The sequence below is a fragment of the Festucalex cinctus genome, chromosome 7 (genome assembly GCF_051991245.1).
Source record: "Festucalex cinctus isolate MCC-2025b chromosome 7, RoL_Fcin_1.0, whole genome shotgun sequence".
Taxonomy (NCBI): Eukaryota; Metazoa; Chordata; class Actinopteri; order Syngnathiformes; family Syngnathidae; genus Festucalex; species Festucalex cinctus.
In genome coordinates this window covers 28866889-28884793 of record NC_135417.1, presented here as the reverse complement: position 1 = coordinate 28884793, position 17905 = coordinate 28866889, and the positions used below count along the sequence as shown (strand labels likewise).

Here is a 17905-nt window from a genome sequence, read left to right as displayed (position 1 = left end):
ATAAAAATCAAGTATCAAGATTTAAACAAATATGGTCTATGTACATAGAATATTTTAATCTCAATTTGGCAACTTAATCCTGCCAAGATTCTGCCTGTTAACGAGAGCCACCACATCGTTACAACTTCTGTTTTCGCTGCTCCTGTATTTGGTATTTTGTATCTGATTGTTTTTATTTTTATATAGTCAGGAACCTAGTTGCTGCTAGTGGGCTCGAGCATACCACACTATACGACACTATACTCAATAACTCCTTAAGATCTATTTCTAGTGGGCACTAAGCATCAACACTTGGTGTTACTGCATGCTAATTAGTCAATTTTCTTGACGCCGTCCCCTGTGGTCGGGCGGGGGTGGTTCTGCCCCCCCCCCCCCCGTTGTCTGCTCGGTGGCGGTTGCGTCTTGGCCGCTCCCTGGGCCCCCTGTGGGGTGCGGTGTTGGGGTGCTTCCCCTGGTGCCCGGGGCGGTGCCGTCCCGGCGCGGTCCGCTGCTCCGTGCCCGGCGGAGCGGTTCGGGGTGGGTGGGCCTCCGGTGTGCCCCGTGGTTCCCTCTCCCCTCCCCCTTCCTCCCCCCCGTCGCCTCTCCCTCCTCGCCTCCTCCCGCCCATCCTCCTCTGCCTCCCGGTCCCTTTTCCCTTGTCGCCCTCCCTCCTCCTCTCCCCCCCCGCCTCCTGCCCTGCAGCCGCCCTTTCGCCTTCTTGTCGTCTTCTCCCCGCTTCCCCCGCCCCCCCCCCCCCCTTCCCTGTCTGCCCTGCGGCCCCTCCCCCTCCCTCTCCCTGGGCCTGGGGCTCCCTCCCCGGCCCGGGCGTCGGGCTCCGGGGGCCGGGCGAGGGTTTGGGGCCTGCCCCACTCCGGTATAACTCCTGGCGCCCCGGGCGGGCTCCGGTGGCCGGTGGGCTGTCCGGTAGCCCTGCTGCGCTGGCTGTCCGCCCATTGTGGTGCCGGGTGGATGAGGTGGGGGGCGGCGGGGGGTGGGGGTGCTGGGGGGCGGGCGTGCCACCTACACCCGCCGGGTTGGGTGAGGCCCCGCTGGTCGCTCCTCTTACTCACTTCACTAGCTTGCACTATACACTTTGTAAATATACACATAGGGCACACAACACATTTCTTGGTGGGGTGGGGAAGGGTGGAAACACCGTCTTCACCCTTCAACTCCCCTCCAATTTTAATGCACCTCACGTCCAAGGGGAGGGGTGAGTTGGGGCGGGGAGCCATCAGAGGGGATGGACTGCAGTGCCTGGCAGCGCTGTGGTCCCCCCCATTTGTGTCCCTGCCCCACCACTTTGTCCCTCCATTCCCTTTTTTAATGCACCACACATATACATATTCATTTTTTGGGGGGGGATACGGGTGTGTCGGAATAGGGGAAAATTTTTCCCTCTGCTCCGACTCACCTGCTCCCAATTTTAATGCACCACACGCACACACTTGTATATACACTGGGTGGGGCCACATTCACGGTGTAGGGTAGAGCTCGCCAGTCGGCGAGCTGGCGGACTCAGTAACAGGGTTAGGTGTCACTTGTACTCTGGCGTGACGACCGGGGCCTCTCCCCACCGGGCTCGGTGTTCTGGTGTTCCGCCTTCTCCCCTGGTGCTTCCTCCTCTGCTTCCCCCCTCCCGCCGCTGTGCAAATCTCGCGCGGCTGGAGGTGGGGTGGGTACATCTTCCCTCTCTGCGCTGCTGCCCGGTGCCGGTTTCCGGGGGGGGTGGGGGGTTCTCGCGGGGGGCCGGGTTCGCGGGGGGGGGGGGTGGCGGCCGTCGGGGGGGGGCGGCTTGTTTGGGGGGGGGGTGGAGGTATGGGTGGGTGGGGGGTTGGGTGCTGGGGGTCGGGGTGTGTTCGGGGGTTTGGGGGTCGGGGGTGGTGGGGCCTGGGCCGTGGTGGATGGCGGGTTTGGGTGGGGTGCGGGGGGGTCGTGGGGGGATGGGGGCTGGGGACCGGTGGGGCGCTGTGGGGGCCCGCTGGGCCTCGTTCTGCGGCCTTGGGCTCGGGGGTGTGGGCCGGGGCTGGGGCGGGGGTGTTCCGGGTGTCTGGGTCGGCTCGCCGACCGGTGTCCGCTCGGGTGGCTTGGGGGTGGCCTTGGTGCTGCCGCGGCCTGGGGATTCCGGGGGGGGGGGGGGTGCTCGCTTTGCTGGACCGCGGTTGACGGCTTCTTTCTTTGGTGGTGGTCCTTATGCATGCCAGATCCATCGCACCAGCATCTACTGAAACTCAAACAGAAGTTGCCTCTCCCTCCCACAGCCCCTTGAATCAGTGGGTGCTGGTGTCTGTGGATCTCACTTTGCTTTATCTATCCTTCCCTCCTTCCTCTCTTTAGTTTTTCCTCTGGTCACTTGAGATCTCAATTTATTGGAAGTTTGAGGTTTCTGGGGTTGGCATAAGACTCCGGTTTTGTAACCACGCAGGAGGGGTCTTGTTGGTGCTGGACTTCACTTTGATGGATTGGATGTACTGGCTTCTATTGATCTCACTCTGCCTTATCGATCCTTCCCTCCTTCCTCTCTTTAGTTTTTCCTCTGGGCTCTTGAGATCTCGCTAAATTTGCTGGAATTTAGAGGCTTCCGGGGTTGGCGTAAGACTTTGATTTTGTAATCATGGGGAAGGCAGGAAGTGTTTGGTCGGTGCTGGATGTCACTTTGATTTACCTTTCTTTTCTCTTTATTTCTTTTTTTTTCTGACCTTTTCTCTGGTCTCCTGACCATTTAAATCTCACGACTCTGGCAAGATTCTGAAGTACCTGGTTAAGGCGAAGGGTAATGGGATATTTATAAGGTTTTAGGTGAATGAATGAGTATAAATTTATAAGTATTTGCACGCACGCACACGCACGCACGCAAACGCACGCAAACGCACACACGCAAACGCACGCACGCACGCAAACGCACGCACGCAAACGCACGCACACATACACACACACAAAAAAAGAAAAAAAAAAAAAAAAAAAAAAAAAAAAAAAAAAAAAAAAAAAAAAAAAAAAAAAGAAAAGAGCAATGATGACAAGACGTTGAATCGGTAAGACTACCGAATGAACAATTCTGAGCTCTTAAAGAAAAAAAAAAAAAAAAAAAAAAAAAAAAAAAAAAAAAGAAATGCACACAGTGTTTAAGGGGCAGAATGTAGCGCGGAGGAGCTATTTGGACTGTGTCTCACCACTAACCACCCGTTCCCTGCTTTGAAAGAAGGCACTCGGTTAGCCATTAGCATCGAGCACCAAGAGGTGTCCGTGTGCACTCTCAAACCACTGAGAGTAAAGAGCCGAATGGACGCCGTCTTGTCAGTTGGAGTGAGCCCAATCCCATTTATCTTTAGATGTGAGGGGTATTTTATTCAGCATCTCCACAAAATATCTCATAAGGCTTCAACTGAAGGTGTCGATGTGTTTGCTGTAACAGTAGAGCAGCCTCAGCAGCGTCATGACGCATCCGAGAACTTAACAAAATAAAAGCGTCCAACATAGTGAAAAGTGTCACTATAACACAATTTAGCAGTAATAAATTAAATTATACTGAATCTACTTGGGGCGGCACGGTAGTCGAGTGGTTAGCACGTCCGCTTCCCAGTTCTGAGGTCTCCGGTTCGAGTCCAGGCTCGGACCTTCCTGGGTGGAGTTTGCATGTTCTCCCCGTGCCCGCGTGGGTCTTCTCCGGGTACTCCGGTCTCCTCCCACATTCCAAAGACATGCATGGCAGGTTAATTGGGCGCTCCGAATTGTCCCGAGGTGTGCTTGTGAGTGTGGATGGTTGTTCGTCTCTGTGTGCCCTGCGATTGGTTGGCAACCAGTCCAGGGTGTCCCCCGCCTACTGCCCAGAGCCAGCTGAGATAGGCGCCAGCAGCCCCCGCGACCCTTGTGAGGAATAAGCGGTCAAGAAAATGGATGGATGGATGGATGGATGAATCTACTTGTGAGGAATGGCGTCAAGTTGTATTTTACAATTTTAAAATGTGCAGAAACTTGCAAATTACTTATTGTTTAAAATGGCATAACTTAATATGAAAAGAACATCGATCGTTTCTGGTTCCTATGCAGTAAAAATTCGTCATTTTACAATGCACATCCTATTTCAGTTAACAAAATAAAAGCATCATCAAGCATATATTTGTGGGGACTGTGTTGTATTTTACAGTTTTAAAAATGTGCATAATTTCACAAGTTATTTCATGTTAAAAATTAGGCAGCTCCTAATATGAAAAGAAAAATGCACTGAGCTGTCACCATGTTGTAGTCACAGAAAAATGACCGAAACAAATCAGTCACACTTTGGTTTGGTTTTACAGTACAGTACATATTTGATTTTTTTTTTTTTTACTTTTTTAATTGAATTGTTATGAAATTACTCCATCAATGATTTTTTTTAAAAACTTTTTTTATTGAATTGTTATGAAATTACTTTATCATTGACTAAAAAATAAAACCATATTTAAATTAGGGGGGAAAATTGTACATTTAATTGTAAATTTAGATATAAATTAAGATATATATTTGCGATTGTGTGATTAATCGTCAGTTAATTATTGAAGTCATGCGATTAATTACGATTAAAAAAAAATTATCGACTGACAGCTTGCTTAGACAGCTGCAGTACGTAGATGAGGCTGTGGTTATTATTGTTGAAAGAGCAGTGCACCTTCCACTGCTAACTTACAATGAATGGAAAAGTAAGCTACATGATGCAAAGATGCAATCCTCCAATATTTTACACGACATGGTATATTAAAAAGCCTGGCATATACTTCTCTCTTAAAACCCTTTGATGCACAACATGGGTCAAAAGTGACCCGACCAAGTTGTGCATTAGAAGGGGTGTGAATATGTTGTGCATCAAAGGGTTAAGTGAATTGGATGAAAACAAGTTGACATCGAAGAACAAGAACAGAAAATGTATCCAGTGAAGAACATACCTCTGTTTGTAGAGATAAAAACCGAGTCCAGCCAAGATGAGTGCAAATAAAGGCACGAGGATTGCAACAGCAACAGAACTGCTGTTGGTGGACGTGTTGGTTTCAGGGTCAGTGAATGTAAAATTCTCTCTCACACTCAAACCTGGAAAAAAAGGCAATACAAAAAAATTAATATAGGTACCTATACTGTATGCAAGGTTCGTACATCTTTTCCATGACCAAATTCAATCATTTTTAAAGGATTTTCAAGACTAATTTTCCAGTTTTTCTCATACCCTTCGGCTAATGGCGTCTTTTCTTTGCTCGCCTGTCTCCCACCTCTAGCGCGTGCGACACTCAATAGCGTCCGTTTGACAACTCGTATCCTAGCTTTGTTTCCATAGCGCCTCAGCGCCACCTAATAAATTTAATGAGAATACAGTATGCTAGTGGACTGAATCAAACATGCCACACCGAAACATATTAATACACCCACGTATATTACACATTAAGTTAAAAATCGGGGTGAGTGTGTGTGTGTGTGTGTGTGTGCGGGCGCGCCACAGTTAGACTGTAAATTGAAGACTAACAACTAGCATAGACTGTCAAATGTTATTGTCAATTAAAGATTAACAAGCATAGTAGATGAAACAAAATATACACGCTATCTCGAGTGGTGATATATTATTATTGTTATTTGTTATATTGTAATAAAAATAATAATTGTGCCTGCACCACCAGCGTTTTTGCCCTGTCCGGGAGAGCCATCGATACCATTCGAGGTGTGGATGTGAATTTTCAATAACTATATGCTGGTAATTAATGCAACAGGAAATGCTTGGCCTGATGCTCGCAGGAGAGCCACACGACTGTCTTGGAGCCGAGGGACAACTTGACTTTCTACTCACTACCGGAATACAGATGACACGTTTGACACTGCTGTCTATGCTCTATAAAAATACTGTATACCCAAAGTAAATGTTGTGGAACGGCATGCCTTCAGACAGTAAAGACAAGCACCTCTTGAGACAATTACACAGTATGTAGCCGCGTGATTTTGCTTCAAAATGCGGATTTGAGGAGAGAACAAATGAAATGATCCATGACCAGTTAGTTAGTGATGGGATTTTCAGCTGTTTTCGGTGTACAGGTTCATTTGGATCAGCTCAGTGAAAAGAGCGAGTAAAAAGAGACTCTTTTTGGCTCTCAAACGGCTCTTTGAACTTTAGCTTTTCTTTTAAATATTTACGACATATTTACCATACATTTTGATAAATGACTTGGTGAACTAAATATTGCACTCTACTGACTGCAAATAGCAACAATTATCAAGCAAAGAAAATGATTTTTTTTTGTCATTTTATTGAACAAATTAATAGGCTGCATACAATAGACAAGAAACAAAATTAAAACTTCAACCAACAACAATCCAAATAATCAAATAACAAAAATAGTGAGTAGTAATTTAACTGCAACAGCAGCAGCAAACAAAACAAACATTAGCTACTCACCCGGTCCAGGATAAAAGACCTTGCTTTATTTTAAATGTGCATTAAAAAAAAAAAAACAAAAAAAAAAAACATATAAACTTTGACGGACTGATCCGGCTCCTTCTCTCATCTGACTTTAACCAATTAAAATGTCTCCAAATCTTACTGCGTTTTCGGCATATCTAGTACAAACCGCGTTTGTGTGTCGTCCTTTCCTCTCCTGTTTTCTCCTCCTCCTGTCTCTCTCTGTCTGCGGCTGCGCAAACAAGGTGGAGCAATGTGCTCCAAGTGCAGTACCACCTCCCCCACCTTCCCTCTCTGAGCACGGCAGCTGAGACACTGCCAAACCTCGCTTCAGACACGTGAAAAAGAGGGAGCGACATAGGTAGAGAGAGAGAGAGAGCGAGAGAGATAGAGGGAAAATGACGGAGCCGTGTCTAACCCAAACATAAGACAGAGGCTGTTGCTAGAACCAGGCCTAACATTGGATACAGCTCTAACAATTGCATCGCAAGTACAGTCAAACCTCGGTTTTCGAACATAGTCCGTTCCAGAAGGCTGTTCCAAAAGCGAAATGTTCAAAATCTGAAACAATTTTTCCCATTATAATTAATGTAAATAATTTTAATCCGTTCCAAGTCTAAAAAAAGTTTTTTTTTTTGTTTTTTTTTTTGTTTTTTTTTACTATTTTACACTGTATATTGTTTACCATAAATAGAAAAGGGTAGAAATAGACACTGTTTTATTTTAATAGAAGATATCCTATCTAAAATGATGAAAAAAACAAAAACAAAATGCACTTGCTTTCTTTGAACCCTTGATTAGGGGCTAATACACAATGTAAAACTTATGTAAAAAAAAACTGAGTAAATAACAATGAACAGGTCTGCTCCGAACGAACTTTGAACACGAATGTGCTACGGAGGAAGCATCCTGGGCATTCGAGTTAGTTCGGCTCCCGAGTGAGTCGCGTTCAGGTACGCTCAGCTTTTTCTCCCGTGTGAGTTGCGTGGTATGCTGGGCTTTTTCTCCCGAGTGAGTCGCGTTCAGGTACGCTCGGCTTTTTTCAGTTTGGTCGAGAGACGATTTTTTGGACGAGTTCTGAGACATAAAATTCTCGAATTTTCTGGTCAAAAAAACGATTTGGTCGAGAACAGAAGCGTTCGAAAACCAAGGTTTGACTGTATAAACTGCTGTTCATCAAGCCAAAGCAATTGCTACAAACAACATTGCTCCAATGCAAGCTATACAACCTTGTTCACAATTCAGCAAAAGAAAGTACAATCAGCACGAACAGAGGAAGTATTAAATTGTTGAAAAACTCAACTCAACTCAACTTTATTTATAAAGCGCTTTAAGAACAGGCGTTGCTGTATACAAAGTGCTGTACATAAACATCAGTTTTGCAGTAAACAAGAACAAAGCAAACATTTTGAAGTGCGAGTACAGTTTTGTTTTGTTTTTTTACAAGTAAATACATTTTACATCAGTGTAACAACTATTGCCTAAGTTCCACTCTACCCTCTAATTTTTTTTTTTTAAGTTTGCTTCTCCTAAAGCAAATTCTCTGCAGTGCATGAATATTCCACTGCCCAGACAGGATCCAAGCCTGGTCAGCTCGGCAGGTGGTCACCCAGCCACCAACAAACTCTTTTGAAGCCGCTGACCAGGTGACAAAGGAATTTATGCGTCTGCCGAAGGAGTGTATTCAAGCAGTCTTCTCGGAGCCCGAACAAATGGCTCCAATGGTTTGGAATACACAAATGACCGATCAAAGGAATGTTCATGACTTCTTATCAATCACAAAAGGGTATTCTGGCGCCTCGCCCTTCCTGGAACGTCTAGATGGAGCAACAACACCTCCAAGTGGTGAAACTTGGAACTATCCTTAGTGACAATTCACATAAGTAACCGCATTTTACACATTTATACCATGATAATTCTTGACAGACAACTGAACTACGAATGATTCATGTTATATCTTTGTGTGTATGAACATCCTATTTCATTTGTACTCCATAAAGAATGAAAGGTAATCAATATCTCTCAGTTCAGTCAGATTAGACAAGTAGAAGTTACCTCACAAGTTAGTTTATGATGCATTAATTACGATGTGTGTTAAACGGGTTGTGTGGGAAAACTGATTTGCCAGACTGACCAAATTTAATGCCAAATTATTAATCTCTTTAATAATTTTCCTCTTAAAGTCTGCCCGAGCGAACAGAAGGGTGTGCCATCACCTGCTGAAGCCCCACCCAGAGACTTTAAAAGGACGAGCAGACGCTCTGCTCACTCTCTTGCTCCTCTTCCTGCTCTCCCGCCTCTTCCAAAACTCTGTGCACGACCTGCAAGTGGCCCAGCCTGCTCGAACTCTTTGTTCCAAGAAACTTGCCAACCACGTGGCCTTTTTCTTTTCTGGCAGGATCCGTTAACGAGAGCGGATCCTCGCTCCACGCCACGCCAAAGCAGGTGCAAACTGCAACGCTGACTAAAGACTCTTTTGCTTTCTTTTTGTTTTGTTTTTTTTGTTCTAGTATCGGTGCTTGCCCGCCCGACCTTCGCGGTCCCGGGTACACTTGCAACGCACCGCCGGACTCAAGGTTGTGCACCTAAGCCGCGCACCTCACCTGCTACTCGGTGGCGCCTCGCCGCGGTGCCAGCTCACCTCCAACGGCTGGCCTTCCGGACCGAGTTGCAACACCTGGAATCGGGCAGCTGTCCGGCAGAACCAATCTCGCCGAGTACCAACCTCGCCGGATCGCCGACCAATCAAGGCACGAGCCGCGCAACTACGCCAGGCCCGCGAGCGGCTTTCCCGTGCTCACCTGTGGAATAAACTTTTTTTTTTATTTTCTTTTCTTGCCTTTTTGGAACGAACATTGACTATTTTCCCCCTTCTTTTTGAAGACCTTTCTGCTCGTTCGACGCAACTCCCATTCTCGTAAGTGCGCTTGATTCCTAGCTCGGCGTATCCACTGCGTGCAACTTACGTTTGAAACATATCACAGATCTGGCAGGTCAAATTTCTCTTTTCCCTTGTTTCCTCATTCATTTGCATTCCTTCCTTATTTTCATTCGCTTTATTTTGTTTCTTTTCTTCTGACGGTAGAATAGTTAGATAGGCAGTGTTTTGATTCTGTAGTGTAGCAATCGTGAATAAATGCATGTTTTACGAACTTTATTCCGCCTAAGTCATCTGTTTTTCCGAGTGGATTATTATTCTTTTGTTAGTACAACGAACCACTGAATATCGAGTGTGGCGACTTTAGATTATCAATGACTGATGAAAGAAGGATTTTGGTCGTTGTTTGCTCCTGGTAACCCAAAGCAAAAACAACGTGGTGCCCCAGAGGTTATCGAGGTAAATACAATTTACCTCTGTAACGTCCAGATTATTAATTCGTCCAAAAGACGACCCAATTATCGCTACATCAGTGAATAAATAAGAAGTAGTGAATAAAGAGATAAATAAATACATAAATAAATAGACTAAATATCAAACTCATACACACCACAAAACACCAAGAACAAGTCTCATGGTGCGCCAAAAGCTAAACAATACAGATGTGGGTTTTTTTTTTTATAACTTTTTTTTTTTATTGGAAGACATATAACAAATGACATAAACAATACATACATAGAAAATATGCTTCTGGATATCTTTTCTTTTTTTCCCTTCCCCCAAACCATTCCATCCCACAGCCCCAACCCAGCTACAGAAGGACTATTACAAATACAGCATACACAGTCAAAATAGATCAAATAACTTCACAGATATATAGACCAAACACATGTATATGCATATACACATACGTACATATACCAATTATAAAAAAAAAAAAAACTTACACATCCACACACAAATTAGAAGGAGGAAAAAAAGGGGGGGGGGGGGGGGGGGGTTGGCTCAGTCTTCACCATCAGGGAGGGTTGTAGAAGTTTCTATTTGATTTAAAAGAGGTGCCCAGGTTTCTTCAAAGGAGACCGAGGAACCTCTGAGGGAAAACCGAAGTTTCTCAAGTTCAATAGAGAGTCGCAACTCTTTAATCCACCTGTTATGAGGAGGAGGTTGAGAAAGTTTCCAGATATGGAGTATAAGTCGTCTGGCCAACAAGGTGGAGAAGGCAAGAACTGTACGCAAGGTTTTTGTAGCTACTGAGTGTAAGGGGGCGCCAAACAAAGCCAGAAATGGGTCAGGAGGGATACAAACGCCATAAGCAGTGCTGAGTGTGTCAAAAATTTCTGACCAAAAAGTGGCAAGCCTGGGACAAGACCAAAACATATGGGAATGATCCGCTGGAGATAACTTGCATCTATTACACATGTCGGTCGAATTGGGGAAAATACGAGATCATCTTAAATTAGTGTAATGAGCCCTGTGCACCACCTTACATTGTAACAGCCCGTGCCTTGCACAGATTGAAGAGGAATAAACTAATCGTAATACCTGTTGCCAATAATCATCAGGGGTTCTAATACCTAGCTCTTGTTAACAGGATTCCCTTGGAGCTGTAGGCAGATTCACTATCGAAGTGTTAATGAGACAGTAAATATTACAAATCTGTCGCTTTTCTCCTGGCAGAAGAGCTAATAGTGAATCGAGCAAAGTTTCAGGTGGGCGGCTCGGGAATATGGGATTCTGTGACTGAACAAAATGCCTTGCCTGAAAAAAGCGACATAGATGGGAGTTAGGCAAGTCAAATTTTCTAGCCAGCTCGGGAAAGGACATAAAAGTTCCTTGGTAATACAGATCCCTGAATTTAGTTATGCCTTTGTTAGACCAAGTCCGGAAGGTTGCGTCTGTACATGAAGGCAAAAATAAATGGTTATTTACCATAGGAGCTAGATCAGAGGCCCTGTGAAGACCCAGGCTCTTCCTGATCTGAACCCAAATTTTGATCGTGGTCTTTACAACCGGATTAGAAGAAAGGTTGGAAGTGGTCAGAGGGAGTTGAGAGCAGACTAAAGAATGAAGGGAAAGTTTGGAAGACCCAAGCTCCATATCTACCCACAAGGGGCGTGTATTGTCGTCATTGCAATCGACCCAATATAGAAGTTTTTGAATATTACAAGACCAATAATAATGCATCATATTGGGCAATGTCAAACCCCCCAGAGCTTTCGGGAGCTGCAACACAGCCCTGCTAATACGTGGAAATCTATTCCCCCAGATAAATGAGCTTATCAACTGGTCAAGTGACTTAAAAAATTCCTTTCTAATGAGCACCGGGATATGTGTAAAAAGATATAAAAATTTGGGTAAGATGACCATCTTAACCAAGTTAACTCGACCAACTAGGGATATTGTAAGACCAGACCACCTATCAAAGTCCACTTTGCACTTCTCCAAAAGGGGTGGGAAATTTTTGGCAAAGAGCTGGTTCATCGAGTTAGCCACATACACTCCCAAGTACTTAAATCCATCTACAGCATACTCAAAGGGGGAAAAAAAAAAGAGTGGGGTATAAGCCTAGCCTACCTAAGGGTTTATGGGAAAAATTTCACTCTTATGAAAATTAAGTTGTAGCCTGAAAATAACCCAAACTTATTTAGGATTTCTCGGACTGCAGGTAGAGAAACCGCTGGATTAGACATATACAAAAGAAGATCGTCGGCATATAAAGATAATTTATGCACCTTACCGGCTCGGGTGATACCCTCGAACCCAGCTTCCTGACGCAACCAGATTGGCAGTGGTTCAATAGCTATGGCAAACAGGAAGGGGGAAAGAGGACAGCCTTGTCAGGATATAAAGTTTGGCGTGAAACCAAATTTCTTTAAGACGAAGAAAAGAAAGCGCCACTCTACCCTATCAAAGGCTTTTTCCGTGTTGACTGAAATAATCAACTCCGGCGGGTTCAAACTAGGGGAACAAACTATATTTAATAGCCTCCTTGTATTATGAAATGAGTGCCTCCCCGGTATAAATCCTGTTTGATCAGGAAAAATTATACTTGGTAAAACCCGTTGAAGACGTTGGGCAAGGATCTTCGAAAGTATTTTAAGGTCTACATTTAAAAGTGAAATGGGTCGGTAACTACTACACAAGAGTGGATCTTTGTCACTTTTTAATAAAAGAGAAATAGAGGCCTCCAGCATAGTGGGGGGCAAACTGCCCTCAGCAAACGACTCATTATATGCCCTCTGAAGTACTGGGGCAATGGTGGCTGCAAATAATTTAAAAAACTCAACCGTGAACCCATCTGGCTCAGGAGTTTTGCCATTCTGGAATCCTGCAATGGCTTCTTGTACCTCAGTGACGGAGATCGGATTGTCCAGCTCAGTACCCAAGTCTTCCTTGATTTTTGGGAAGACCATCTTGTCAAATGGATTTTCACCTTCCCAAATGTCCGAAGAACATTGCGAAGAATAAAGATCTGCGTAAAAGTCACGGAAAATGTTATTAATTTGAGAGGGGTCAGAAGTAACTTAACCAGACGCAGAATAAATTCTCGGGATCAATCTGGATAAAGTAGCAGCACGTGCTTGGTATGCTAATAGCCTCCCCGCTTTATCCCCCATCTCAAAAAAGTTTTGTTTTGTCATGAACAACTGTTTTTGTATTTTCTTTGTGGTTAATAACTCAAATTTAGATTGAAGATGGATACGTTCCTTGTAAAGAGAGGGGGTAGGAGCCGAAGAGTATAGTCTATCAATCTTCTGCAACTGTGAAGACAGTGCCTCAGTTTCTGCCTTCTCCGCCTTCCTTGAAGAAGCAACATATGAAATGATCTGGCCCCGCATGAACGCCTTACAGGCCTCCCACAAGGTGCGCCGAGAAATTTCCAGTGAATCATTCAGGTCAAAAAACAAGGCAATCTGTATACCAAGGAATTCTTTGACGGGAGATTGGGCTAGTAAAGAAAAGTTAAGTCTCCATTGCCTGGAGGGCGGGATACAGCTAGGGAAGCCAATATCAACCGATACAGGGGCATGGTCCAAGATGACAATACTATGATATTTACATACACGAGCTTCCGATAAAAAATAATTATCCAGGAGAAAAAAGTCGATACGGGAGTATGAATGATGGACATGCGAAAAAAAAGAAAAAGCTTTATCTAAAGAAAATGTAGATCTCCACGGGTCAAACAAGCCCAAAGTATTCTTACATATTCAATACACTAGCAGATTTGGATAATTTCTGGAGTTTAGAAGAGGATCTGTCTAAGCTGGGATCCTGAGTCAAATTGAAATCCCCACCTATAATGAGATAATGGTCATCTACTTTAGGAAGCGAAGAAAATAAATTAGTTATAAAGCAATCATCATCCCATGTTGGCGCATACACACAGACCATTACCACAGGTGTGCCACATAGTGTGCCAGAAACAACAACAAATCGACCATTTGGGTCTTCTATGGAATTAGACAACTCAAATTGAACCCTTTTGTGTAGAATGATTGCCGCACCTCTTGCCTTCACTGAAAATTTTGAATGAAAAACACTACCAAACCACGGTTGTTTAAGTCGGTAAATCTCAGATGACCAAAGATGAGTCTCCTGTAAAACATCACCTCCAAGTTGACTCAAATGATTAAATACTTTGTTTCGCTTGACAGGATGGTTCACACCTTTCAGGTTCCAGGAGACAAAACGTAGTCCTCTGCCCTGAGCCGTCATATTAGAAGATCATGTGAGGAAATAACTCCCATGGTCTGATTGGAATCCTGAGCCAAAATAAAAAGGGGGGGGAGAGAAAAAAACAAACAAAGCCCCCCCCCCCCCCCCCCCCCCCCACACACACACACACACACATCCTTGTACATATATCTTTGTGAGGACATCCATTGACATAATGCATTTCCTAGACCCTTACCCTAACCCCAACCATCAAAAATGATTGCCTAACCCTAACCCTTACCCTAAACCCAACCATAACCCAATTCAAACCTAAACTCTAAAACCAAGTCTTGACCTTCAAAAAGAGGTCTTGAGAAGTGAGGACCGGCCAAAATGTCCTCACTTCACAAAAATGTCCTCATTCTGTTGGATAAAGACGTATTTTGGTCCTCACAATGTAGTATGTACAAGAACACCCCCCCCCCCCCCCCACACACACACACACACACACCCACACACACAATCGCATACAAAACACAACCAAATAGTAGACATCCTTCCAAGAGCAACTCCCACCCACCCCAACCACCCCAACTTCTCCATAACAAACCCCTTCATACGACAAACCAAACATCATCTTCTCTTCTTCCGTAACTGTATTCAAATCGAGAGGTCAACCGGCTGAAGGCCACAAACATTAAAGTAAACAAACGAAGCAAATACACAATTTCTTTGTACATAGGGGGAAGATTTAACCAAGATTGCCTAAGTCATAATGTTAAGATAAGCAACTCAACAAATTCTTCCCCAAATCTGCCTCCAATAAACAAATGGAGACCGAGAGAGGGAGAAAAAAAAAAGGAGCCAGTAAATAATAATAATATGATCATAAATTCAGAAAATCAGCCAATGAAACCTTTAACTCGAAAGTTACATCAAATAAACAAATGTAGAGAAAAAAACAAAAAGCTGAACAATAAATTGTCAGGAGAACCCACTAAGCAGCACAATAAAGCATTTTGCCAAGCAAAATTGTCACAGCCCTCCTCACGAAAAATGAAATGGGGAGGGAAAAAAAATTAATAAATAAAAGTGATCAAAAATTAGAGTAGTTGGCCATTGAAACATTTACCTCAATAATCATCTAAAATAAAAAAATGGAGAATCCTAAAAGCCAGCATCAGTAAAACAGAAACATAAGGTGCCAGTTGGATTAGAGCCCCCTCTGCAGCATTTCACTAAATCAGATTGTCCAAAAAAAACACAGTCACTGAAACATTAAAACACCAGTCATATATCAAGCTCAATTTAGATTAACTGATTAGAAATGAAGAGGAAAAAAAAAAAAGAAAAAAAAAAAAAAGAAAAAGACGTCTCACCTTAACTGCAGAAAATGCAAAGTCAGATGGTCATACGCAGAGCACTGTCACTTGTAACAGGGTTGGTCCCGACGATCCGTTACCATGGGAACCACTTGCAGGGTAACAACGCAAGATGACCATCTAAATGGTAAGTCAGCCCCAGAGGATTTAAAAAAAAAAGAAAAAAAAAGCCGTGGCTGCCTCTTCCAAATGAAGCAAAACAAAAGGCTAGTCTATCCCAAAGCCGAAACTCTCAGACAACATTAGCTGTCACCACTCGTGCCTCATAGAATGCCTGTGCCTCTTCGGGAGTCTCAAAGTTCAACGTTTCATTCCCATGTAAAACTTGCAGCCGTGCAGGGAAAAGAAGCCTGAACTTAACTCCTTTTTTATATAGAGCTTGTTTGACCTTGTTAAACGACGCTCGCCTCCTCGCCGTGGCAGCGCCGACGTCCGGGTACACGCGAAGCACTGTGTCGCCTAGTTTCAGGTCATGCTGTCGGGTCCAGCGGAGCACTTTCTCCTTCATTTGGAAACGATGAAAACCGACCACAAACGGCCTGGGTCTCCCTCCTGGTCCAGGTTTAGGAGCCAGTGAGCGATGTGCTCTCTCGAGCTCCGGTGGATTGGGGAGCTCTTCAGGGCCGAGATTTTTCACAAGCAGCTCAGATATGAATTCAGTCAGGTCTCGGCCTTTTTCACTCCCCTCGGGAACATTAATTATTCGAAGGTTGGCCCTTCGGGACCTATTCTCAAAATCCTCAAGGCGGTCTTGTAGCGACTTATTGAGGGCTTCAAGTCGCTCCACTTTCGTCTCCGTTCTCGTGATACGTTCAAAGTTCTCCCCAGCCAAAGTTTCCGTCTCCTCGAGGCGGCCGTTGAATGAGTTCACCGTTTCGCTTAATGCGTCCAACGATGTTTGTAAAGGTTTAAGCGAATCTTGGATTTACACTGACATGTCCTCCTTGAGAGAAAGTCGTTGTTTATGCAGTTCGGCGACCAGTAGGCTCATCGACAGGGCATCCGACGAAACGGGAGAGTCATTAGCGTCGGAGCTACCTGCGGCCATTTTAGCCAGCTTGCTAGCACCAGTAGCCGAGCTAGCCCGAGTCACTGGAAAACTCGAGGTAGCACAAGTTTTGGGCTTCGAACCACTCATTGCACGATTAAAAATAGACTACACCTCTTTCCCGTCCCAAAAGGCTCCTTTCAATAGCAGTTGTGGTGTTAATAAAGGAATTTGTCAAGTTCAGCCGGGAGACCCCCCAATACACGTCTCTCTCCTACGCCGCCATAACCGGAAGTCCAATACAGATGTGTTTTAAGACATCTATTAAAAGAGGATAACGAGGGGGACTGCCTAATATTTAGTGGTAGGTCATTCCAAAGGGAGGGACTGTTTAAGATGAAAAAAGCTGGATTTGACAACAGCGGCAATTTGCCGGTCCAGTTTAAAGTCACTGTCCATCTTGACACCCAGGTTTGAGGCTGTTGGCTTCAGATATTGTGCCAGAGGACCCAAGTCGGCAGGATGAGAAGAGCCGCTGGGACCAAAGACCATAACTTCTGTTTTCTTCTCATTGAAGTTCAAGAAATTTAAAGCCATCCAGGCTTTGATTTTTTCCAGACGGGACAAAAGAGGCTTCAATGAGAAAGCGTACTTTTTACTAAGCGGGACATAGATCTGACTGTCATCCGCATAGCAATGAAAAGAAATTCCATGTTTTCTAAGGATGGAGCCCAAGGGCAGTAGATATAATGAGAACAGAATGGGCCCTAATCCAGATCCTTGCGGAACACCATATGACAGTGGGGCAGTGCGGGACTCGGAGCACCCAAGGCGAACACAGAATCTTCTGTCGGCCAAGTAGGATCGAAACCACTCAAGAGCACTTGCCTGTGCGTGGCCTAAGGAAAAATGGAGAACGTATCTGTGGGGGCGCCGCTTCACTCTCCGCTCAGATCACCATGCATTGACAACACTGCTCAGCACAAAAGGAATCGGACGAGCCGGAATGCGTATCGCCCGTTGGTCTGCACACCTGCTGTTTTGACTATGATATAATCTATCGACCAGGTTCCTAAAAGTACACGGCAGATAAGATCAGATATTAACATTCAGTTAAAGATAATTCCATCCCCAGAGACTCAAGACTCATCGCGCCACTTTCCGTACGACATACACGAATCACACTTGCACATGAGAGCCACCAGTTCCACTGCCTGATGGGCCATGGAAGAAACTTGGCCTTGACATTTTTGGTCCATCTACAAGGTAGTGCCCTCTCATAGTTGAGCAGGAGATTTTGCCCCAAGTGGAGGAGTCTAATGGCGCTTTCCCACCATACCGGTTCCACACCAAAGCGCCAATTTTTGATCCCGGATGTTAGTGTCTCCACAGGACTTTTTCGGGGCTGAGCCGTTCTGTTGTAACCGCTGTTTAGAACCCTTTCGGCAGCAGTTCTGCAGCGCCGGTCGTCGGGGGACTAGCGGGGCCATGACGTCACCTGTCGTCTGATTGGCCAACAGCAACGCCGCTGCCACCTCAAGCAACGCCGTGGCACACACCCATTTCCTTGTTTTAAGTGAGAGAGGCATTGGCGCCTCTTCGCC

At 44.9% G+C, this 17905-nt stretch overlaps 1 protein-coding gene across 5 annotated transcripts in view; it reads right to left on the bottom strand.

The window, feature by feature from the left end:
• The window catches only part of LOC144021954 (CUB and sushi domain-containing protein 3-like), a 1200535-nt gene that overhangs the window by 13367 nt on the left and 1169263 nt on the right, over nucleotides 1-17905 (bottom strand). For 4 of the 5 annotated variants that reach the window (XM_077526258.1, XM_077526261.1, XM_077526260.1 and 1 more), the window contains one exon: nucleotides 4899-5040. In XM_077526258.1, the coding sequence (XP_077382384.1) occupies nucleotides 4899-5040 (142 nt within the window). Of the gene's footprint in view, nucleotides 1-4898; nucleotides 5041-17905 lie in introns of those variants that run through there. The other variant, XM_077526262.1, reaches the window with a different exon arrangement.